Source organism: Rhyacophila brunnea, unplaced genomic scaffold (genome assembly GCF_057557595.1).
Source record: "Rhyacophila brunnea isolate RB1 unplaced genomic scaffold, BYU_Rbru_1.0 scaffold_17, whole genome shotgun sequence".
Taxonomy (NCBI): Eukaryota; Metazoa; Arthropoda; class Insecta; order Trichoptera; family Rhyacophilidae; genus Rhyacophila; species Rhyacophila brunnea.
The window spans coordinates 29,907,148-29,932,912 of NW_028232827.1; the positions used below are offsets into that span (position 1 = coordinate 29,907,148).

Sequence of the window (25,765 nt, forward strand, 5' to 3'; positions counted from 1 at the left end):
ATAGAGCTTACAGCGAAGCCTCCATGTCCAGTCAAAAATTGAATTGTGTGATGGGCCGGAGTCATTTTGTCATTATTTGATATTTAGAAAAAACACATCTTACTTATGTATACCATGGAAGCATCCCATTGTCCGATCCTAATAAGATCATATTATGTGCCACCACAGGGTAGAGGTTTGTATCAATAGATTTTGTTTTTACGAGAAATGGCTGTCAGCCACATGCTCAACCTATTAGGTCGATACTCTTGACTCATACACAAATTGAAAAACAATATGTGTACTTGCCAGACCCAGGATTCAAAGTTGGAACCCACGACGCTATAGGCCGACGCTTAAGCCACACGGCCATCGAGGATGTAAAAAGTTTAGTGTGTACTATATTTATGTCGAATCTTAACAGCCTACCTCCACACCTCGCCACTGGTACGACATGTGAAGTCTCTTATTAAACTTTATTAAAAACGTGAATTAATAATGTAATGATTTTTATAATAATTCCGGAACAGGTGCTACATTTTAAATTTTTCCACGAGACGGAGAGGTATTCTCGAATATTTCACCGGTCCATTTTGAGCGCTGGAAATATTATAATTTACATGACGACAAAAACAATGCGCAGGCACCGCAGAACGAGATTCTCTTAGAACAGTTAGAACGCAACTTTAGTTATCTGCTAAGATACGAGACTTCAATGTGTGTAGCCAGCCTCGGAAAGAAGACGAGCCCTATAGAAGAAGAAACGACTCAAGTGATTGTATTGGCCAATGACATTGGACAACGCACTCAGTAAAGTAGCTAGCAAGTAAATTCGCGAATAGCGACATTCGCACATGTATAGGTAGACGTCACGCAATTTCCATTATGCGATATCGGCATCGGGAATTTATAGCAATATCACCTTTATTATAATGGCGTTAAAACAGTGTTTCTAGTGTCAATGTACATTTGAGCGAACCCGTTTGAACCGAACCATTCGGCAGACCTGACAAAAGCATCGGGAATTTATAGCAATATCACCTTTATTGTAAATGGCGTTAGAACAGATTATGCCATAGGGCATTATTAGAAAAGGGGAAATGGAGTAAGTCTATTCTACCATCACCACGAGAGGTGTCCTGGTTTGTAGAGTCTCCTTTGACGAGGAATGAGCTTAAGTTAATACTTAGACTAAGAACAGGGCACACAATGGGCAAAAGATTTTATGTCCTCATGGGAAGAAGCGAATCGCAACTCTACGATGAATGTCATGTTTTAGAGGACATTGTACATAATTATAGCACTACAATGCCCTAAATATGAACTTCACAGGGTACAGTTGCGAATTGCGGATATCTATGAGAACGTCGACGAATTGAAAGGTGTCCTGGCGGTGGGTAAGACGGAAGAGCTAGGCAAAATTGTAAAGTTATTTAACAGAATAGGAGTGAGGACCTGATCGACGGATCCCCTTCTAGAAGAGAAGAGGCGATATGACAGCCGATATGAGTCGCAGTCAAAGCCTCCGTTAAATCACAAAAAAAAACAGATTATGCCATTCGGCAGACCCGACAAAAAAGTGAGTGTCATTTTTTTTCCCAGATGTTTCCTCCATATTAATGTCATTGGTATTGGCACATCTTTCTCTAGTGGTAAATTCTGCTTTAGAATTAATCGCAACTGCCAAAATAAATAATCTGTAATGTTAAGTTTGGGGCAATTGAATAATTAAGTAAGTAGATGATGCAACTGGGTGCAAATTTAATGATCCTTCGAACAAATTGATATGTATCAGAATATAGGTGCGCACAATATAATGCTTATTTTATCGCAAACCACTTCAGGCGAGCAACTTCGTGAATGTAAATAGATACTTCACAGGAATTTTAATTGTACATCTGGATCATGTAAGTAAACGGTGAACACATTTTAATGGTTTTACATGCAAATTTAGAGAAATTATCTCGTGATACAAACACCACGCGCCGCAGTGAAGTACCCGGTTTGTAGGGCAACGGGATAAGATATAATTATTAATATTCGATTCGAGTCTAAACTATTTGAGGTGGGAAATCTAATATTAACATGGCAGTCCATTAGGAAAATGCATTTAGATTTTAGAAATACGTATATTATCGATTTTGCGTGGAAGCTTTGAAGTGATATTATTTAGACGCGAGAAATGTAATTATAATAATATTATTAACACAGAACAGATAATAAATATAATTCCGATGGGCAATATTCAATACACTACATTTTGATTCAAATTCAAATTTATTTATTTTACATATTATAATGAACATCACAAATTACAAATTCAAAGCGTTCACGGCATGACATAAAATAAGTGTTTAACAATTTTTTAAATATAAGTACAGAGCAATGTGAGTTAATAATGCAATACCTAAGTAATAATAAAATTACAAGATAAAAAGAACTTTTTATATACAACGTTTTAAAATTTTCTGTTGAATCATATAAACTTGACTTGACTAGCTTAAACGATCAAAAATATTTGTACTTGATAGAAAGAAATACTGAATAATGAAATGTCATTTCATATTGATATCCATAGTAACGCACGTATATATTAATAATTTAGTTGCTAGGACCCCCTAGCAACCAATAATGGTATCGAAATAACTTTTCATACAAAACAGAATTAACTGAAAATGAATTAAATTCTACTGAAAGATGGCTAAAAGTATTAAAAAAAATGCATTGGCATCGTGTTCTGATATATTCTAAAAGTTTAAAATGTTTAGGTAGTCGGGAAGATTTGTACCGGACAAACAAGCACCGGACAAATAAGAATACGAGCTAAGAAAAACGTTGTAATAAAAACGCTGTAAAATAATAAAAGAAATAAAATAACATAAATAAAAGTAGATGGAAGCACACAGAGTGAACTATTGATAGACCCTATCTTAAAAACTTATAAAACCCTCACGTAAGTGGAATATATCAATCTCCGAAGCGATTTCATTAAACATGGTTAATGCAGCAGTTATAGATGCATGGTTTTGAATGTGTGTGTCCTACGAAAACGAAACACGCATTATGCACGTGCAATAGTGTGTGTAATACACTAATATTAAATGAGCGTCAATGCATAAACCGAGAGCAGTAGTTGTCATTCTTGACACGTGATTGAGTTTATTCCGGGTTATTCCTTACTCGAGAACGGTTACTTGTTACTCCTTACCCGTTAGGTATTTCAGTTCTCATTATTTCTGAGTTCCCTGAATATGAACGGTGATTCGTAAATCATTTCTGTGTGTGAAGAGAGATGATTGTAGACTTATTTCCCTTTTTCTTTCGAATATAGATGTATTTATTATCATTAAATTGTTTGTATAAATTTCTTGATTCTAAATTGCTTTAGCAATGCCAATAGACAATAATATTGTTTTCTCTACGAATTTTTCAATGTATTATCGGTCTGAAGTCTGAACACTCGCCATGGCACTATTTTCGCGCCACTGCACTAAGCAAATGGAAACTATGCGTTGCAATTCTTCGAGTGAAGACTTTTGAAAAGATAAGTGTTTGTCTATTGCAAACATCGTGTATTGATTCGAAGGCAACCGAATGCACAATATTAATAGGCCATGTTGTGATGGTATAATTATAATAACATGTTATATCATTGGATACCTAGGTAATGCACCAATAGTTGCGTAACTGGAGCGGCTTCATTGATGGCACCTACGTCATTCACATATTGAAGAATAATTGAACATCGCCAGCTGTTATTCCTACTGAACATCTAGAACAGCGGTTCCCAACCTTTTGGACCTCGCGGACCACTGAACTCAAAATCTTGAACCCCGCGGACCACTACTACGTATTTTTTCCACACTTGTTAAAAATTCGATATGTCAATAATATGATGATTTCAATTTCAATTTATTTTCAATTTTTTTTTAACATATTGTATACATTACAAATTATAAGTTTAAGACGTTCACAACATGACATTTAGAAACAAAGATATATAAAACAGTATTACATAAAAAAAGAGATAGATCAGTAGATAAATTAGGTAGGTACAAGGAAGTACACCGGATTAGTTAAGCAGACCCTATTTTAAGAATTTATAAAACAACGTCCACCTAAACTCATTCTCACGTAAGTGGAATATATCAACACCCGAAGCAATTTCGTTGAACATAGTTATCGCCCTCCCAATTGGCATTACCAGTGGCAGGTTGGTTCTGCACCTTGGGAGAATAAACAACTGATGGTCTCTATTTCTAAGATAGTTATCAGGGACACACAGGTCAACACTGCCCAGAATGGCAGAGTTCTCATTTATACCTCGTATAAGTCGAAAAAAATACGTAGCTGAATAAAGATTTCTTCTAAATGGCAGACTGCAGTATGTAAGCATGCCTAAGAGAAAGTCAGTTGGATAAAGCCACGGATAGTATCCATACAACCTCAAGTAAAGGAGTCTCAAGAATTTCTTCTGTACCCTCTCCACCACAAGGCCATAATTCAACTGATGCGGTGCCCAAACAATAGACCCACTCTCAAATCTGCTTCGAACTAAAGAATTAAATAAAAGTTTTAATACCGTAACATCTGAAAAGACCCGGGAAGTACGCATGACGAAGCCCAACATTTTGAGCAACGAAGCGCTTTGTTACAAATGGTAACTATATGGCTAATAAATGTCAGTTTACTCTCAAACGTAATGCCAAGATCCCTTACAGATGATATTCGTGACAGAATTCTGCCATGCATCGACTATTGGAAAAACAACACTTTTGAGGCTCTGGTAAACGATAAAAGATTGAATTTATCAATATTGAATTCTAGTTGGCATTATCTATATCAAGTTGGAGCTGACGACAATCGTCCAAGGTGACAACTTCCAAAAAGAGTTTCAAGTCATCAGCGAACAACAAAAACATAGCATTTTTTATTACCAATGCTATGTCATTTATAAAAAATCGTGAACAGCAACGGCCCTAAGTTTTTATGGCGGATCTTAATAGCGTACCTCCACCCTTCGCCACTGCTGCCTCTATGATCCAACCGGAAAAATCGACAATGTTATTTTCTATAATGTCGAATTTCATTATCAGTTATTATGAAGTTATGTTTCAAAAATAATTATCATTGTAGTTATCTACCTGTTATCAGATTAAACTGCGCTGTTCATATATTTACTCTAACTGCACAGCGATGCAGTTTTATTTGTTTTCAGTCACCTGAGATGCCAGGTATAATTATTATAATATTCGCTTTGCGTCACCTCCCCTTTGAAATAATTATATTATTATGTCATCCGTTGTCTTGAGATGCACTCTTGCAAAAAAAGAAATGGCCGGGTGCGGAACACTATAAGCGTGCATGATTAAATCGAGGCCGATGATTCTATGAATCATTAAAATATAATTGTATAATACCTATATTTAATATAAACGATGTAATGTATTCATAGGTTTTGGCGATATGTGTATAATTTGCCCTGCGGTCGACCAACCTAAATTATATTTTATTCCACTCCCTACGAACGTACTTCCGGGTTTGTAACCAGTGTTTGCATATTTTTATGTATATGTTACACCGAATGTGCGAAATTGACTATTACGTGAAATGGGCAAAATTTTGCCTAATTCATGTAATAGTCAAGCCCGTTGCCTTATTCATGAATTAGCTAAATTATCTGCCGAGTGCGTGAATTCGCCAGGGTATGGAATTCTTGAACTGTCAATATGGCAGTAGAAAAAGTAAATTTAATACGGATGGTTTTGCTAGTGCCTAGTGCTGCGTCAGAATTTCTTCAAATTTTTCCGCGTCTTAAAGACTCTCGTAAAAACAAAAATCTGCTAATGCTGCTCCATTCTGTGGAGGTCCATATGATCTTATTAGGATCGGACATGGTCGAAAAAAAAGTATGTGATTAAGTAGGGCACTTGGGCACGTGTGACTAAAATTATAAACGCATATTATTAAGTTATTAGAAAATTTGGAGAAATCCTGACGCTGGTTAGTAATCAAGGTAAGTAGGTACTTAATTATTATTGGTACCTTGATTCAAATCACAAACGCGAGTCGCCAATATTAGCGAAATGTGTAAGGCGCTTCATGGGAAAATGTTTTAATGAAGATTTTGAAAGAAACCCTCGAGTTTGGTTTTGAACTGATTTTTTCGAAACGCTGACGGTCAATAGACCCATGCATGTCTTTTACATATAGGACAATATTTCTAGCTACGCCAATACAATCAAAAGTCGAAGCATTTAGACCAGGGGTAGTCAACCTGATCACTACCGTCCACTAGTGGGTGTTCCAGCTTTCATGGCGGGCGGTAGGGGTTTTAAAAACATTTTCATTATGTTTTCATAAAATTCCCCGTGACAATTTAAATTTCAGGAAATATACTAATTGTATCGTCCTCGTATATGTCTAGGGATCTAATTAATAATTTAATTAATTAAATGTAATTTCATCAGACTTCATGCTTCTATGTATGCAAAGTATAAATAAAAAGATAGATTTAACTACAGTAAGTTATTTTATAAAGATTTATTCTGCCAAACTTAGCGAAAGTAGGACATAAAGTATTTGGTAAGTAATTATTATTATATGCTTTAACTTGCTGTAATTCTGCTTTATGCATTTTATGAAGTAAAGTTACTTTTCTACTTTATAAATCACATTAATGTGGAACCGGTGGGCGGTGAGAAAATTTTATTACTAACAGAGATACAAAAGTGGGCGGTAGTCATAAAAAGGTTGACTACCCTTAATTTAGATTTAGATTATCTAGAAGGGGTCCCGTATCTCCATCCAACGGTGAATCTATCTCAGCTGACGGCGGTGTTTAGCACTATTTTTTCCTGACTGTCTACGTTCTGCATCCTGAGACGAGTATTAATTGTAAACATTTATGCCACAAAATTTTGCAACGATTGGCTTTCGAAAGCCATATATTACCCTCCTCCTTTGACGAAGAGCCTGTAAAATACAATATACCTACATATTATTATCTAATTAATAATGCGTTTGAATTGAATTAAATATTAGGTAGGTATAGTATGCTTTCAGTTAGAAATTGTGTACCAGCGGTACAACAAAACATAGGCGTGTTACATATTGTAAGTAAGTACATATTCAAATTTAGAACATTCCGAGTCATCCGACATGAATAAACTTCTAATCGGATCGAATAGATGTCGCAACCAACAGACAAGATGAAAGTATTTCATTGAAGGATTCTGATCATTTCAATCTGTCTTCCATATCAATAAATAATACAAATATACCTATCAACATTATTATCTTTTTAACTCGTTTCAAATATTACAGACTCACGTATTTTGGTTTAAATTTCAATGATTATGTTCTAACATTATAAAGTGAGTTGAGTTTTTCTTGCAGTTAACGGAATCATTGTATGAAATATTGTGTACATACTTCACATAAATTAGCAACCGAATGCATTTTCATTCTATCGGCATTTAGGTCCTGAAAATTAGATCAATAAGGCGATTTTACATGTTAATTTATATGTACATTTAAATAAAATCTTGCTGGTGATGAAAGTTAAATATTCAGGTAATGTTGTAAGTACGTTTATTTTTAATATACGTGTATATTATAGGTGCCTACCTATCTAAATCATGCCCCCCATATCTTGAAGAGGGCCCCCAGGCCAGAATATTTGGCGGGCCCCCTACCCATCGCCAGGACGCTACACAGAATCATTTTCTCAATGTTGTTTTATGTAAAATTAAAATTAAGGGTATTCGGTGTATTTTTAGCGATTTTTTGTATTGTTGAATAAATCTACTTGAATTATCGAGTTGTCGAATATCGACACACAATAATCATCAATTAAAAACAATTAATACTCTTGAAGGAAAATAGCGCGACTTTTCTCTCATTAGGCCAACTTTGTGGTGTGTGTTTATCTCACTTATCAGGTCGACCCACTACACAGAGCCCCCCCCAGAGCCCGGGCCCCCAAGCTAGAACCCTGTCCCCCTCCTTGTGGGGGCCTTGACCTAAATACATAATAATACGAGCTTAACCATAAGCTAATTAGATACATAAAGGGATGCTGTTTCAATTTTCGTTTTGCGAATAGCCAACCGTATTGTATAAGATATGTTGTGTAATATATTCCAGGATATGGAGTTTGGATGAAACATTTTTGTTTGACGAAAATATAAGACAAAATCTGCTTATTTGTCGATTCCTGCGTGAATTGTTTTGGCTGGAAGAGTTATTGCACTCCAAATTGGCATCACCAAGGCAAGTTAGTTCTGCTCCTCGGGAGAACAAATAACTGATGCTCCCGATTCCTATGATAGTTATCAGGGACACACAAATCAATACTACCAAGAAAGACGCACTCTCAAAATTCTTTGTGCTGACTAAATGGTAAATGTGATAAATGATGATATACTCAGGCTGAGAAGTTCTACGTAGTATCAAAACAATAAAACTATAGTGTTCCGACCACAATGCGAAAGAACACAAGTACAGTATTAACCAACTTGTTGAAAAGATCAATGCAAAACGTAGCAAAGAACGATACCGCATTTCGTAGCTTAAATACTTATCTGATTGGTATGAGTGCAGTTTCATTGAACTGTTTAGGGTTGCAGATTATAGAACAAAGATCGTCCTGATGGTGGCTTTCTTCGGTTACGAGATGGCACGATAAGGGAAGATGATATTCGGAAGTACGGATTAAAATTGATAAGAAAAATTACTCGCGTAATGGTTATATTATGTATGACGAATTGATTCAAAATTTAAATTCAATTTCCGACAATGTCATTTTCGCTGTTTCCGTCACAAATCTTGGCATCTTATTTTAAGATGTAATAAACAAAGATGTCAAAAATAAGAAATGACTAAAAGCTGCAATTGCGCCCGGTGTGACTATGCATGTAATAATCACCCGTGACATAATGAATGACAGGTGACCATGCTAGGGTGACGTCACTCTGATAGAATAGTGCACTATGTCACTTCTAATGTGCTAATTGGCACCGATACAAACGACATGGGTTTGTTTTGTTTGATCTTCGAACATATTTTGAATCTGTCGATGGAGATCATGAATTGTTAAGAATGTTTAGATATTCCGGATATGTGTAAATAAAATCGATGACATATTATTGTGACCAGTGGCGGTTTAAGGTATCTAGGCAGAACTGTCTTTCTCTCAGGTAGGTATGCTTACATACTGTAGCTTAAAATTTAGAAGAGATCTTTATTTAGCTACATATTTTTTCCGACTTATAAATAGGTACGCGGCGTAAATGGAAACTATGCCATTCTTGGTAGTGTTGGCTTGTGTGTCTTTGATAATTGTGTCGCTAGATTTCAAAATCAGGCAAGTCCATAATGGAAGAATAGGAGAAAAACAGCTTTTAGTTTTCTCAAGTACACAGTCACGAGGGTGAAAGTTTATATTATTTCGATTATAGAATATTTAGAATTGATAAGTTCCACATTTCGATAATGCAGAAATATTAGAAAGCAGCAGTTCTTCCGCAATTCACAAAAAAGTCAAAAATACCTAAAAGTGGACTTGGCTGATTTTGAAATCAGGCGACACAATTATCTTAGGAATCGAGGGCATCTGTTATTTGTTCTTCCAAGGTGCAGAACTAATCTGCCATTAGTGATGCCAATTGGGAGGGCAAATAACAATGTTTAATGAAATCGCTTCGGAAATTGATATATTCCACTTACGTGAGCGTGAATTTAGTTGGACGTTGTTTTATTAGCTTTCAAGATATGGTCTATCAATAGTTCACTCTGTGTGCCCCCTGCCCCTTGTGGGATCATTAGCTGGACACACGACAGACAGTGGTCGCTTGGGATTCCCGAGGATGTTATATACGCAGCGTTCGAAATGGGCAATTTTACGAACCGGAGCGCTAGATTATTTTCCGAAAATATTAAAATATTTATGTAAGATTATATAAAAAGAGTGTATGTACTTAGTAGATTTTTTGTTATATACCTGCCAAGATTAGACGGTTTGCTGGGACAGTTTTGTGGCATGCAAGATTTGGGCATAATGTTGTCGGCAAGGTAGGTGAAAATTGAGTTAAATTTTCAGTTTCGTATAAACTTAAAATTATATTTAGATATTCACGAATCCTAATGCAATTTTTCATTTTTCCACGAGACGGACCGATAATCTGGAGGAATTCACGAACAGGAGCTGCGCTCCGGTGCGTTCCGGTCCATTTCGAGCGCTGAATATACGCCGAACACAATCGCCGCTGAATATATTTGGAATGTGGGAATCTTTGCGAACTTCAAATTCCGAACGTTTCAACTCGAAATATGCACTATGTAGGTACATTAAATAATCATTCTGTGAGTAGATAGATACTAGTTCGTTAAATTAGTATCCAGTTCGAGTGTGTCGATAACAGGACCTTGGAGACTTGATAGGCTCAATATTTTACTTATGCACGGTTATTATTTGCGCATAGATAATTTGTATACAAACTGATTTATTGTCATTTTATGGTACCCTATTAAATCGTTTTATCTCAGATATTTACAATGACGTAAGTCGATACCGATTGTCAATTCTTATTGACATTTTACATACTATAATATATATGTGCAATTCAGTATAACAATAGCATAATAAACTTGAATATTATTTATATCAGATGGCATATTTTATATTTTTAAGATAACTAAACTCAATTGAATCATTCGTCGATCAAAATTTCATTCTCTGTGCGCAAAAGGTAAATAACAACCATATTCCATGAATTAATACAAATAAAAATAAATAGCTGTTTGCGTAATCATTTTAATGTTTTTTTCTTAGAAATTATACCTAATACTTTTCTTGTATGGAATGTATGCAATTAATTTGTTCTAGAGTGAAATCGTGTTTATTTTATTCATGTAGGCGCCTATAACTATGTCATAAAACATGATAACATTGCAATGGCGAAGGGTGGAGATAGGTTGTTGAGATCCGACAGAAATAGTGCACACTCAACTTTGACAGTCAAACGTGTTTGTTTTTATTGAACTAATACTACAATGTGTTGATAGCGTTTGTTAGTTTTTAAAATTCAATTAAATCCTGCCTAACCCAAGCCATAGTAGATAATAGTCAAACAATATTCTTTATCAATAAAATATCTAAAATTATGCCATTAAACCATATACAATTTTATATATTTTATAGATAGAATATTTTTTATCGATTATGGTTTGGTTAGGCAGGGATTAATTAATTTTCAAAAACTAACCATCGCCATCTGTAATATGTATTCTTAATTCAACGAAAACAAATAAGTATGACTGAAAAAGTGTGCACTATTTCTGTTAGATCGCCTATAGCAGGGGTTCCCAACCTTTTTGTACTCTAGAGCACATTCTAAAATATCGGTAGGGTGGCGGGCACCACCTATTTTTAATCGACAAACTCCTTCCATAACTTCTCATTTTCCCATAATTTATTTTCTTATATTCATAATTTATTAATAAATAATAAACAAAAATGTTTCAAAATAATAAAACTATTATTCAAATTGCATTCACACAGAGAAATGTATTTACAAAACGTAAACAAAGTAAACAAAAAACACAAATACAAAGAAAACATTTTATAAAAAAATAGAATATCAATATGTCAATGTGATCTTTGGCATTGCATATCATTGGCCAGTGCCTCATAATTAGGAGAGTATGACGATAATCCTGTTAGCAAACAATTATAAAGATGCTCATCGGTGAGTCGAGATCTATATCTTGATTTTATTAAGTTCATGTTTGAAAACAATGATTCGCATAAATATGTCGAACCGAAAAATGATTCAATTTTATATGCCGCTTTTTTCAAAAATGGGAACTTTTCTCTGTCCACTGTATTCCAAAAGTCCTCTGATATTAAGGATTTAAGCGAAATATCATTCTTAAGGTCCAAAATTTCTAACTCTAGTTCTTCTGTCTTACCTTGAACAAAATCTGCAATACATGCGGCCATTTCCTTTACATTTATTTGGCCAGTAAAAGGATTGATACAGAAGGAAACAATTGGCTCGATATCTGTAAACTGCAAAAATCTCTCTTCAAATTGTTTTTTAACACTTGAAGATGCTTAATAAATAATAACCGGTTAAATTCATTGTTACCTAGCATTTTATTCATATGTGGGAAATGCACGAGAAAAATTGATCTGCAGACGTGATATCAACAAATCCAATTTAGCTTTAAATGACTTTACAGAGCTTATCATTTCAGCTATGTTTTTGTTTTTTCCCTGCAACTTCAAATTTAAAAATTCAATTTTTCCATGATCAAAATCAAATCCCAAATCAATCAGCCAGCGAGAGTCAGCTAGTTCATCATAATTTTTTAGAACGGGGCAGCAATCGCAATCACAATGACAACAACGCGAATGCTATTTGCACATCACTCCTTGTACACGCCAAAAACCCGAACTGAGCCGATGATCGCCGAAGCAATCGGGACGGTACGAGCACGTGACTACTGTCACGTGCTTCGGCGTTCATCGGCTTAGTTCGTGGCGTTCGTTCACTTCGGGTTTTATGCGTGTGTCAGGCTAGCGTGAAAATTCTGTCTCTGTCGAATAGTGGCGGGCACATACGAATCGTTCCGCGGGCGCCATGGTGCCCGCGGGCACGGGGTTGGGAGCCCCTGGCCTATAGCATATCTAGAGTATTATGGTTTGGTTTAGAGAGGGTGAATTTTATAAACTTTAACAGCACCGTCTGCAGATTGGATTCGTAGTTCAATTACAACAAATAAGAATGACCGAAAACGTTTAGTGTGCACTATTTATGTCGAATCTTAATAGCCTACCTCCACCTCTTGCCACTGACGTATGTAGATACTAAGTACACTATCCCAAAGCGATTAATGTCATGTGATACTCAGGACCAGATTTACACTGGAAGAGGCTAAAATCCAAGTACCTACTTAATTTAAAAAAGGGTTTATTTATATATGTCTATCTAATTATTGTTATTTTACCACGTTTAATAGCTCGTATTCTTGTTTGTCCAGTACTATTTTTTTCTTGTTTGTCCAAGATTTGTATTGGACGATTGAAGATTTTTAACTAACTTCCCGACTAGCAAGACATTTGAAACTTTTAGAATATATCAGAACACGACGACAATGCATTCTTTTAATACTTTTAGCCATTTTTATGCAGAATTGAATTCATTTTCAGTTAATTCTGTTTTGTATGGAACGTTATTATTGTTGGTTGCTAAGGGGGTCCTAGCAACCAAGTTATTAATATATACGTGCGTTACTATGGAAATCAATATGAAATGTCAAAATGACATTTCAGTATTCTGTATTTATTCAGTATTTCTATCAAGTACAATAAAAAGAATAACAATAATAAGAATATTACATAGAATTGTCAAGTTTATATGATTCAACAGAAAATTTAAAAACGTGGTATATAAAAAGTTCTTTTTATCTTCTAATTATTTTCATATATATTTGCTTAATCCTAATTTCTATTAGGCATTTCCAAGTTGTAAAAATAACAACTGAAATGCACCACGAGATTTCCTCAAGATTCACCATTGAATTTGACTATGTGATTACGGAAAAAAATGCACATTTAAATTTATGTGTCGTCCTCTGGATCCCAATCGATTTATTGCCCTGACCTACACCGTTAACCTGATGGTTAATCCAGCCCAGACAAAGTGTGCACCCAAGGAGATATTTTCATCTCCAGAACCCCCCACCAGAAACGGAAAAATACAAATTATTTAGGTAAATGGAATATCAGTTATTATTCTTCTTCGTCAGAACCTCTGAGGATGACGTGACTCAGATGAACTTTCAGTCACGTCCCGTGAGGGGTATATTAGAGAGCCGGAATACGTAAAATAATTTACTTATTTCCTCACAGTTATGTCACGAGGATTAAGCGTCGGCCTATAACGTCGTGGACTCGTGGGTACCATGTTCGAATCCTGGGTCTGGCAAGTACAGATATTCTTTTTCAATATGTGTATGAGTCAGAGTATGGACCTAATAGGTTGAGCAAGTGGCTTACATCCATTTCTCGTACAAAAAAATCTGTTAAGGGCGGACATGCTCAGCGTTGGTCAAAATGGAGCTTTTATTGTATTTCAAAGCATGATCCTGGACATTCCTTAAACGTTGTAGATAATCTATTTATATAATTTTGAAGCCTTATTATCCTTTATATTTATTTGAAACATTTGATGACTGCATAAAGTATTTTTATTACATAAAATAGTATTCTTTTAAAACCTCTCGCTCTAATGTTTTAGAATATAGTCATATCTCAGTACATACATGTGCAGTGGTGTTAAGATTTTTTACATTTATTAATTTTTAAACGCATTTATAAAACCATTAGTATAATTTATGTCGGCATTATTATAGTGAAATATTTACGATAAAAAATTATATTGATAATCTCTGTGATCCCAAATTTGACAAGAGTTAGGCATTTTATTATTCAAAAAATGGGCAAGATTAACACAGATAATTCTAAAGATACTAATTATAAGCTATGTCTTTGACCATTCAAGTGTGATAAACATCCTACGAATAATGATTGCTTTATAATAATTATTGACCTAAGAATAAGGTAGTGTTTTTTTGAAATACGCCATTTCTTTAGGCATTCCCCAGTGGTTAAGCTACAACATACGGCCGTAGCCATAAATTGACAAACTAAAACTGAAGTAGGGAGTAAGATTATGTTAACGCGTTAACATAAGGAATGTCCAGGATCATGCTTTTAAAATGCAATAAAAGCTCCATTTTGACCTACGCTGAGCATGTACCCCCTTAATAAAAGCCTCCACTCTGTGGAGACCCATATGCTTTTATTAGGATCGGACATAGTCGGTAAAAGGAGAAAAAAAAGTTGAATCAAACTCACGTGGATGGTGACAGATGTACAGGTATGGGTTGGCGTATGTCAGGTTATTTTGGCCACAGACAGGGTTCCACTCGTATCGGTTTTTGGCCATGTGACACGAGAATCTTCGGCCCAGAGTTCTCCTCACTTCACGTACGGTGCAACCTCCGGAATGCATTACTTTGAGATCTGTAAAAGATGAAAAAAAAAATATTATTTTACGTACTTCGAATTCAAGCACCACAAAATTAATAATGAAGAATTACTCGTATAATAAATGAAAAAACTAAGTATTTTAAATTCTGTCAATACATGGTTACTAACTTTGTTATTTCAATCAAGGTGTCTGTTTGAATTGGAAATAACTAGGCCATCTTCGTCAAACCCCTGAGCCATGTGGAAGTAGTGAGATTCTAATTTTCTTATATTTCATTTTTACGAACGAGAGTGCTCGATAATAAAATCATCCGACTTCCAAGGGTTTTGGATTTTTTTGTATATGTACTAGGGTTGACAATAATTAATGCAATGACAGTCTTTAGGCGTCTGACATGCATTATTACTGAAGATTTGAACTGGCAAATTTTGTCAGTGCCGCAGGAGAAAAAAATGTAAATAAGTTATTATGTTTGTTTATCTGTCACCATAAGCGGTGTATGATCTTCTTACCCTCACTTACCCTACGCAACGCACAGATTGTGCAAACGACGCGTGACGAACAAGACATAATTTGTCATAAAAATTCAACATGCGTCCATTTAATGTTATGTTAATTGTTATTTAAGTAACAATAATAATATATTCATTGACATATTTTGTTTTTCGAGTAAAAACGTAACATTTTTTAGTCATCTTTACACGATTTAAGAATTAATTCCGCCGACGCCATCAAAAAACAAATTGACGTGTCCAGGTGAAGAGGTCGACTATCGCTTTCCGACTGGCAACGCATGCAAAATTATTATAGCTCACAATTATTTGCGGTTTCACTGAGGTATACTCTTAAGAGTATATGCGATGAAATTTATCACTAGTCACCAATCGGAGACCGATAGTCGAGGAGTCCGCACGTCGATTTGTTTTATCATGGCGTCGGATGAAAATATCCTTAAATTGTGCAAATATGACTAAAAAACTTTACGTATGTACCTACTTAAAAAAGAAAACATGTCAATGAATATATTATTATTATTAGTAATATAACAATAAACATAACATTAAATGGACGCATGTTGGATTTTTATGACAAATTATATTTCGTTCGGCACGCGTTATTTGCACAATCCGCGCACCGTCTAGCCACGATCTTTTTAGACCATGCCTCAACTGTACTCAACCTTAATAAAAATATGATCGTTTAATTAGTTACTTTATTAATAACATACAAAGATTATGTAAATGTTGGAAAACGAAACCCGGGAGCGTATTGCCATTTGCCAAACCCTTCTAGGTAATTTTCGCGCCTACTTCTATGTAGTTTTTGGCTAGATACCGCATTTCAATGTTGCCCATGCACACTACAGTTCCAAACCCTACTAACCCGGGATGATCAAGACTGAAGCACTTACCCCCGTTTCAGACGGGACACCGGTGTCGCGCTCGTATATAATAAGGAGGCCTTTGTATTATGTTTATGAACAGTGACGTTCCTAGACAAAATGCCGCCCCTAGGCAGCGCCAAAATTCCGCCCAATTTTTTATGCAGTATTTTTTAGCATAATTTCACGACTCCAATATCTAAGAAATATGTTGTATGTACCTATACATTACTAACAAAATAATACCACTAAAATATACAAAATTAAATTTAGATATAAAAATAGCATAAATATAATATAACTAAGTTAGACACTTACACAAATCACCAGAGTCTGAGGTCCTTAAAAGATACACCTGTTAAACCTTCTATTTTAATTAATACATTTTGTTGCCAACCACTGAGCTGATTTTTTTAGTGGAAAGATATTTTCGTTATTGCTAAGTTTAGGTGCCTGTTTCTATATATTATACCAAATTATTCTCCACGATTTACCGCCCTTCGAGTGACTGCCGCCCCCAAGCGATGCTCAATCTGCCTACCCCCACGGGACGTCACAGTTTATGAACGTCCCAGAGCTAATGAGTCAATGCATAATTTGGCGTTATAAATTAGAAAATAAAACTGGCTGCGTTAATAAAAACAAGTGTATTAGCGGCTTGAGAATGTAGCAGCCGACGGAAAAGTGTACCGGACACGCGTTGACTTATTAGCTCTGGGGCGTTCATAAACATAATACAAAGGCCTCTTTATTCGAATACAAAGGCCTCCTTTATTATATCGAGCGCGACACCGGTGTCCCGTCTGAAACGGGCCTTACTTTCATGTTTATGTATCTTAATATGTTATTTCAATTTATTTATCTCTTACTACCGTTTTAGCCGATTTTGAAACTAAGGTAGATTGTTAATAATTAATATCGACGTATTTAGCCCAGCTTTGAAATTAAAACTCAGACCATACTATGGTAGACAAATATATATCCAACTCAAAATACGTACTTGAAAAACCGTTTTAGCTGCTTTTGAAAGTAAGTCAGTGAAAAGGTACGCTGGATTTACGAAATATTGGTTCGAATAACTAGGAATTGCGAGAAATGAAGAGAGCTTGAGAAGGCGTTCATAAAGCAGTGGATTGATGATGATGAATTGTATAATAGGTGATAGATATATAAAATATCACTATGTTCTGTGATCCACGGAGCCGATCGCAAATATCTAGCTACTCCAAATTAAATAATGATCGATAACGATTGAACTATTGATACTTAAGGTATGTAGGTGACAGCTACCTAATTTAAATCATTGTAGCATATGGAGACCAATTTAAATGAGACAATCGGTGCCGCGACGATCAAAGAACTCCGCTTATTAAGACAGATAGAAGAAAAGACAACGTCTCTATTTCATACTGGCCCGACCAATATAAGTTGCCCATCGACTGAGTATCGTCGATAAATAATACTGGTTTTCGGAATTATCCGCGTTCTCTTTTTAAATTCTGTAGAATTTTGGCTAAAAGATAGGCACAATACTGAATACTGATTGATGTGTTTCGTACATTTAGGAGTGGAACTTATTCAAATAAAAGATGGCAGAATACCATCGATAGGATTAAAAAATAATCTAGACGGCAGAAAGTGCTAGATTTTCTCAAAACAAAAAAAAAAAACACCCAGAAAAACAGTTTCTTCCGACCGTCGGCAAATTTTGCGTAGGATATTTTTTCTCGATAGCCAATTTTATAGTCAATTAAAAAATATAGTATTTTAGTCATGGCCTCCACAACGTGTAGTGTCCCCTCCAGGCCAGGATGGTTGGCGGGATCCCCTAACTATCGTTAAGGGTAAAAGCAGTGTGATATTCTACTGCAGTGTCCCCCGAATGGTATTTATTCTGCGGGTTCCGCGAGGAAAAATTAAGGATATTTCATGTATTTTTAACGATGATTTGTATTCGCAAACCCCTTTTATCGTAGCCAAGTAACATGCGACCATCGTCAAATTGGATACGTAGTCATTTTTATTAGTCAGGAAACACACTATAAATAATTATAAAATACAATTCAACACGTGAATTATCATTTAATTATAAATCAATCATCATACTATCACACCAAATTTCATCGCAGTCACAAATTTTAAATTGTTAATAAATAGCCGCGAGCGACTTTTTTTAATTAGAGAAAATTTGTGGGGTATATCTACTTATCTCCTTAGAATAAAGAATAATCTTACCTCACTTAACTGTTCTACTCACCACGCCGGGCACTTTCTAAGCTCGGCCCCCTGGCTAGAGAGCTGTCAGCCCCCTATTGTAGGGGTCATGTATATATAGCAGTGGCGAAGGGTGGAGATAGGCTGTTAAGATTCGATATAAATAGTACATACTAAACTTTTTCAGTCATACTTATTTATTTTTATTGAACTGAGAATACAATTTGCAGATGGTGCTGGTTAGTTTTCAAAATTGAATTAAACTAGCGATACTCAACCTGCGGCCCGCGGGCCACATGCGGCCCTTTAAGCTTTTATGTGCGGCCCGAAACACATTTATTATCAGGAATTTCGAATATCTTGAGATTCGTTTCGACTTTGACGCACAGATAGTGACACCCGAAGAGGATTGTCATTATGGTCCACATCAGATCTGGTATAAGAGTGTTGCTATTGCACACGATTAATTTAAAAAACACGCATAATTTTTAAAATCTCAAAAATGTGTTGTAGAATAGGGGGGGTTTCATGATTTTTTTCGTCACACCAGTAGTGATGCGGCCCGCGTTACTTTACAAATATATATATTTGGCCCGAAGAAAAAAAGGTTGAGTATTATTGAATTAAACCCTGCCTAAACTAAGCCATAACAGTTTAGGTATGCTATGGGCAATCTGACAAAAATGGTGCACACTTTTTCAGTAATACTTATTTGTTATCGTTGAATTAAGAATACATATTACAGATTGTGTTGGTTAGTTTTTATAAAATCGATTAAGCTCTGTCGAACCAAACCATAATAGATAAAACATATTCTTTTATCTATAAAATATCTAAAATTGTACATGGTTTAATGGCAGAATTTTAGATATTTTATTGATAAAGAATATTGTTTGACTATTATCTACTATGTCTTGGATTAGGCGGGGTTTAATTGAATTTTTAAAACTAACCAACACTATCCACACATTGTAGTTTTAGTTCAATAAAAACAAATACATTTGACTGACAAAGTTTTGTGTCCACTTTTTATGTCAGAGCTTAACAGCCTACCTCCACCCTTCGCCACTGATATACAGTACATATTACGTGAACCCAAATTATTATTATAGTACAAAACCGTATTTTAAAACCCATTTGCTGCGGACCTTTTAATTAATATTTAATTACCACATTTAAATGACATGCTAATTATATCTAATGGCCACCTGATGGGCAACGCACCAGTTGCGTGGGAAGCAGCGAATGGGCCACAAAAGGCCACAGTATATTTTTAATTTCAAGCTAATCTAGTTCAATATTCTAACGTTTCTATGGGATATTTGACGCTGTTAGCAAAATGTGGTATCAAAAACGTTGTATTTAATGCCATACGCCAGTTGTGTATTTTGTATGTTAGATGCGGGTTTGGGTCGAAATCCCGAAGGCCGGAATCCCGAAGGCCGAAATCCCGAATGCTGAAATCCCGAATGGCCGAAATCCCAAAAGGCCGAAATCCCGAATGGCCAGAATCTCGAAGGCCGAAATCCCGAAAAATAAAAATATACAAACATCAATAATTGCGCAATCTTGAATTACGCAATTTTTATAAGAGGGACATTTTGCGGAAAATGGGTTTTGCAGATTGCGCAATTTTTTACAGAAGAGACAATTTTGTAGAACAAATGGATTTTGTCTCTCTTGCAAAATTGCGCAATTATTGATGTTTGTATTTCTTTATATTTCGGCCTTCGGGATTCCGGCCATTCGGGATTTCGGCCTTCGGGATTTCGTCCAGCACCCGTTAGATGCATATTCAAAAAAGGTTAGAACTGGCAATAAACAAGTTTAGTTGGCAACGCTACTGTAACAGTACCTAATTTAGGTACCGACGCATAGGAGTAATAGTATATTAAAAAAAAATGATTAGATGTGAAAATAAAAGCAACAAAAGGCATGGATAAATTACAGAAAGTGAGTTCGAGAATTTTCTTTAGAACTGGATATGTTAATATATGGACATAACTTCACTGATTAAAAATATTATATGTGAATCGAATGTCGGTCAGCATAATATAGTGTTACAGCTGGAAATTCAATAAATGATTTAACGCTTGCTTAGTCCAATACTGTTACAACTTATAAAGGACGTAATGAACTTTAATGTAAATACCTAACCGAATTTTTTTTTAACGGTACATGTTCAAACACGCGCGTTAATATGATCTTACTCCCTACTTCATGTATCGTTTGTCAATTTATGGCTACGGCCGTATGTTGTAGCTTAGCCACTAGGAAATGCCAATAGAAATAGCGTATTTAAAAAAAATACTACCTTATTCTTAGGTCAATAATTATTATAAAGCAAACATTATTAGTAGAATGTTTATCACATTTGAATGGTCAAAGACATAGCTTATAATCAGTATCTTTAAATGTGTAAATCTTGCCCATTTTTTAAATAATAAAATGCCTAATTCTTGTCAAATTTGGGATCACAGAGATTATCAATATAATTTTTTATTGTAAATATTTCACTATAATAATGTCGACATAAATTTTACTAATAGTTTTATAAATGCTTTTAAAAATTAATAAATATAAAAAATATCAACACCACTTCACATGGACGTACTGAAATGTGACTATATTCTAAAACATTAGAGCGAGATGTTTAAAAGAATACTATTTTATGTAATAAAAATACTTTATGCAGTCATCAATTGTTTAAAATAAATATAAAGGATAATAAGGCTTCAAAATTATGTAAATAGATTATCTACAACGTTTAAGGAATGTCCAGGATCATGCTTTGAAAATAGCATACAAACTCCATTTTAGCGTACGCTGAATATGTCTCTCCTTAAACAGACAAAACCGACTCTTATTAATATAACATCAAATGGATTAAGTATCCACTATCATCTACACAATATTGTGTCTTTACTAAGTACGTCTTTCCACTCAAAACACCATTACATCGAAATATAATATATTACCTATATAAAGATATTGAAGAAAACCTTTTTGTACAAAGATGGTGCTCAAACATAATATTATGAAAGTAGTGATAAAAAAGAAACATATATAATTATTTTCTCTCAGGATATCATTGTGTATCGTTTCATTCTTCCATACAAAATTGGAATTTTCCTCAAGATGAACATTCCTACATTTATTTTTTATACAAACGCCCACGACCACCGAGCAGGTATCGCATCAGCTCTATTGTGGGTCTCGGGTTCGAATACTGGGTCTGGAAAATACACGTTTTGTTTTTCCGTATCCTGAAATTTGTACGTAAACAGTTCACCGCAGAACACTTATTCGTGCGCCGCAGTGCGTGAAACATGAGTTCGTGTAACATTTAATCAAATGACGAGTTCTTCGTTGAACATTTCAGCGTGGAGTATATTTGTACGTGACTACGTATGCTACAACATGTGGAGATGTCTTTACTAGGTTAGGTTAGGTAGGGTTAATTTGATTGGAACAATACTATTTGCAAACTATCGCCGCATTTTGTAAGATACGTACAAATGTATTCCACGGTGAAATGTTCAACGAAGAACTCGTCATTTGATAAAATGTTATACAAACTCATGTTTCACGTACTGCGGCACACGAATAAGTGTCCCACGATGAACTGCATACGTACATCTTACATGTAACCTTCTTTTTCAATGTGTGTTTGGAGTCAGAGTATGGGCCTAATAAGTTTAGCATGTGGCTAACATTCATTTCTCGTAAACAAAAATTCTGTTAATACAACTTCCACTCTGTGTATGCCCATAATGATTTTTTTATGATAATATCAAAAAGAAATACTCGTATTGTATTATTTATTTATAAACGACGCAAGTAAAAATGAAAAATATATAAAATCAACAGTAAAACATAGTACCTACTGTCATCTCCCTCCATTTTAGAAAGTGAAAACACGCTGTCACTTTTATTCTTTGTGGTTTTTCGTCTGGATTCAGGACTTGGAGGTGGACAAATAACACACTGGGATTGTGTTGGAAACGGCGAGATGTATTTACGTTTAATATTATCTAATGGTTACATTTTTATAGAAAATCTTTTCAATTTAATTTTGGTGGATAGCGAGGTTAACACTGCTTACTGCGTTGCTGTCAAAAATGCTTCTCTCGCGCTAAAATAAATGGCCGCTTACGAGCGGTACAAATGCGGCGTTGCCGTTCGTATTTTTTTTGTAACGGCATTCAGACAATGTTGCCGGTCAGATATTTAACATTATTTAATTATTTTTGCAATCAACCCTTACTATTTGTTGGTTTGATTCCGACTCGGGCCTCTCCAGATACACAGAGACATCCCCGAATTGGGACCATTCGGGGGTGTAACACTACCTACACATAACAATAATAACAAAACAAAAATGGAAAAGTACAATAATTAGATAATATCACACATAAAAAAAAAATCATTCACTGCAGTACTTGAGTACCTGAACGGAGGAGGTATTGATTTGAACATATCCATAGAACAGTGGCGAAGTGTGAGGGTGGGCTGTTAAGATCTGACATAAAAAGTGCATAGTAAACTTTGTCAGTCAAACGCATTTGTTTTTATTGAACCAAGTCTACAATTTACAGATCTGATGGTGTTGGTTAGATTTTAAAAATCAATTAAACCCTGCCTAACCAAACCATAATAGTTTAGTATACTTTGGGCGATACAACAAAATTTTATTGTGCACACTTTTCCATCTGTTATGTTGGATTAAGAATACATACCTATTACACATATTATCGATTTTTTTTTTAATTCAGTAAGCCCCGACTACGCCAAACTATAATACATACAGATATTATTCTATCTGTAAAATATCCAAAGTTACGTATGATTTAATTGCATAATTTTAGATATTTTATAGATATACGAGTATTTTATGACTATTATCTATTATGGCTTGGTTTTCGCTAGATTTAATTGAATTTTAAAAACTAATAAACATCATATGTAAATTGTAGTATTATTTCAATGAAAACAAATACGTATGACTGACAAAGTTTACTGTGCACTATCTATGACGGATATTAACAGCCTACCTCCACCCTTCGCCACTGCAATTTTGTGTCTGTCTAGTCGGGAGACGAAACTGGATCATGCTCGATACTTCAGTGCAGTCCAAGATTGAATCTACAGTTTTAAATTTTAAACATAACCAAAAGATAATAATTAATGTTAAGTTGTTGCATTAGCAAACAAGAGCACGATCATTGGCACCGAAAGAATGTCAGTGCCCATTAGATGCAATACGATACAATTCCCGGAATGCAAGCAATGTTACATTTTTCTGTTTCTGTAACACCACGAACTACTCGTTGAGTGCTAACTTGACTGCAGAATGAGTAAATCACAATAATATCGTGTATTGTGCAGGCAATATGGACGCTTTGAAGTTGATTAACTAGCCGCATAAATCGCCACATTTTTGACGTGATATCTTCCTGGATCATCGACATTCGACACACAGCGCTTCTGTTGCTCCGGGCAAGATGGATGGATGATTACTGCCATACTAGAAAATATATGTTTGTAGCAGTTAAGTAGTGAATAGGTACTCAATACTTCTGCTCGTATGGCGGCAAGGCGCGGAGTACAGTACATATAGCAATAAGCTATAATACTCTAACAAGCAGTTATTGCCACTGCGAAACTGCATGACAGTATCATACGTTTGTATGATTAATACGTGTTAGTCAAAAATGCAGGTTAATTTGGTTAACTACCTAACTTATTATTACAAGGGCAGGGATTCACAAGGCCACAGGTGTATCCACGAACACTTTTGCGTGCACCCACGGGCTAATTTGTGCATTTAATTAAAAAAAAATCTAATTGATTTGAGTTTTGTAGTATTCCATTCCAGTACACTCATGATGGCCGCGCGGTTTAAGCGTCGGCCTATAGCGTCGTGGGTCCTAGGTTCGAATCCTGGGTCTGGCAAGTTCACATATTGTTTTTCAATTTATGTATAAGTTAGAGCATGGACCTAATAGGTAGATCAAATGGCTGACATCCATTTCTCGTAAAAACAAAATCTGTTAATACAAACCTCCACTCTGCGGAGGCCCATATGCTCCTCCTATTAGGATCGGACATGGTCGAAAGAAATATTATGACCTTTATAAATATGTATGGATTATAATATTTTAGAAATGCTAATTTTACAAATACGATAAGTCCGGGAACATGAATATCTCTCTCAAATTCTATTTGCAAAATATTATGTTAAATCATTGCGATAGTTCTATAAGTATATTTGAGGGATAATATTATTTAACTTTTGTTGGTTTCAGTCAATATATTTGTGTTTTGGCAGCATACAACACGTGGGTACACTAAATTTAATATACAATATAGTAGTGAATGATGAACAATAACATTAAATTCATTTTCGAAAAATATAAACGTGTATGCTACTTAATAACGAAAATCCCGGTATTTTGGATTTTTGAAACCGGTATTTCGGTATGGATAAATAAATTGAATAGGTACCGATATTGCAATTACTAGGTCTGAGTTCGACTAACAGGCACGTACTCCTATGGTTGGACGTTGTCAACAAATATGCAAGATTTTGTTATGTTTAAAATAAACATCACCTACAATATTAATTAATTCAAATGGTCAATGTCAATTCAAAATTTGTCTTTGGACGAGCTATCTTCGCGAGTCGTGTGGACAAATTTGGCGCTGTTGGAATTTCCGGAGACAATGTCAGGTCGCGTGGTGCGACAGTAGAAATAAGGCTTTTTGATTTTGGTTGCCACCCAGAACACTCGTGCTCCGGTTTTTTTTTTTTTTTTAGAATTATTAATAACCATATCCTTGTTTTTTCGTACAAGGTGGTTGTTAGTAATTTTGAACAATCACAAACACCCAGGCTTTGAGAAAAACACATAAACGTTTTTTGTCATGACCGGGAATCGAACCCAGAACTCTCGGGTGGAAGGCCAGCGCCTTATCCACTGCACCACGAGAGCCGCCTGATTTTGGTTGCCACCCAGAACACTCGTTCTCCGGTTGGGTATACCCAATATTAATCATGGACGTCACCTAACGGAGCACGATGCAGCCGTCGTGTCGAGAGTCTCTGATCGTTCCAATTTGGGTATTT

General features: G+C 35.2%; 1 protein-coding gene across 1 annotated transcript in view; it reads right to left on the bottom strand.

Moving 5' to 3' along the window:
• The window catches only part of LOC147073934 (serine protease inhibitor dipetalogastin-like), a 136,623-nt gene that overhangs the window by 14,003 nt on the left and 96,855 nt on the right, over positions 1-25,765 (bottom strand). The window contains exon 5 of the mRNA XM_085944596.1: positions 14,906-15,073. Within this exon, the coding sequence (XP_085800722.1) occupies positions 14,906-15,073 (168 nt within the window). The remainder of the gene's footprint in view (positions 1-14,905; positions 15,074-25,765) is intronic.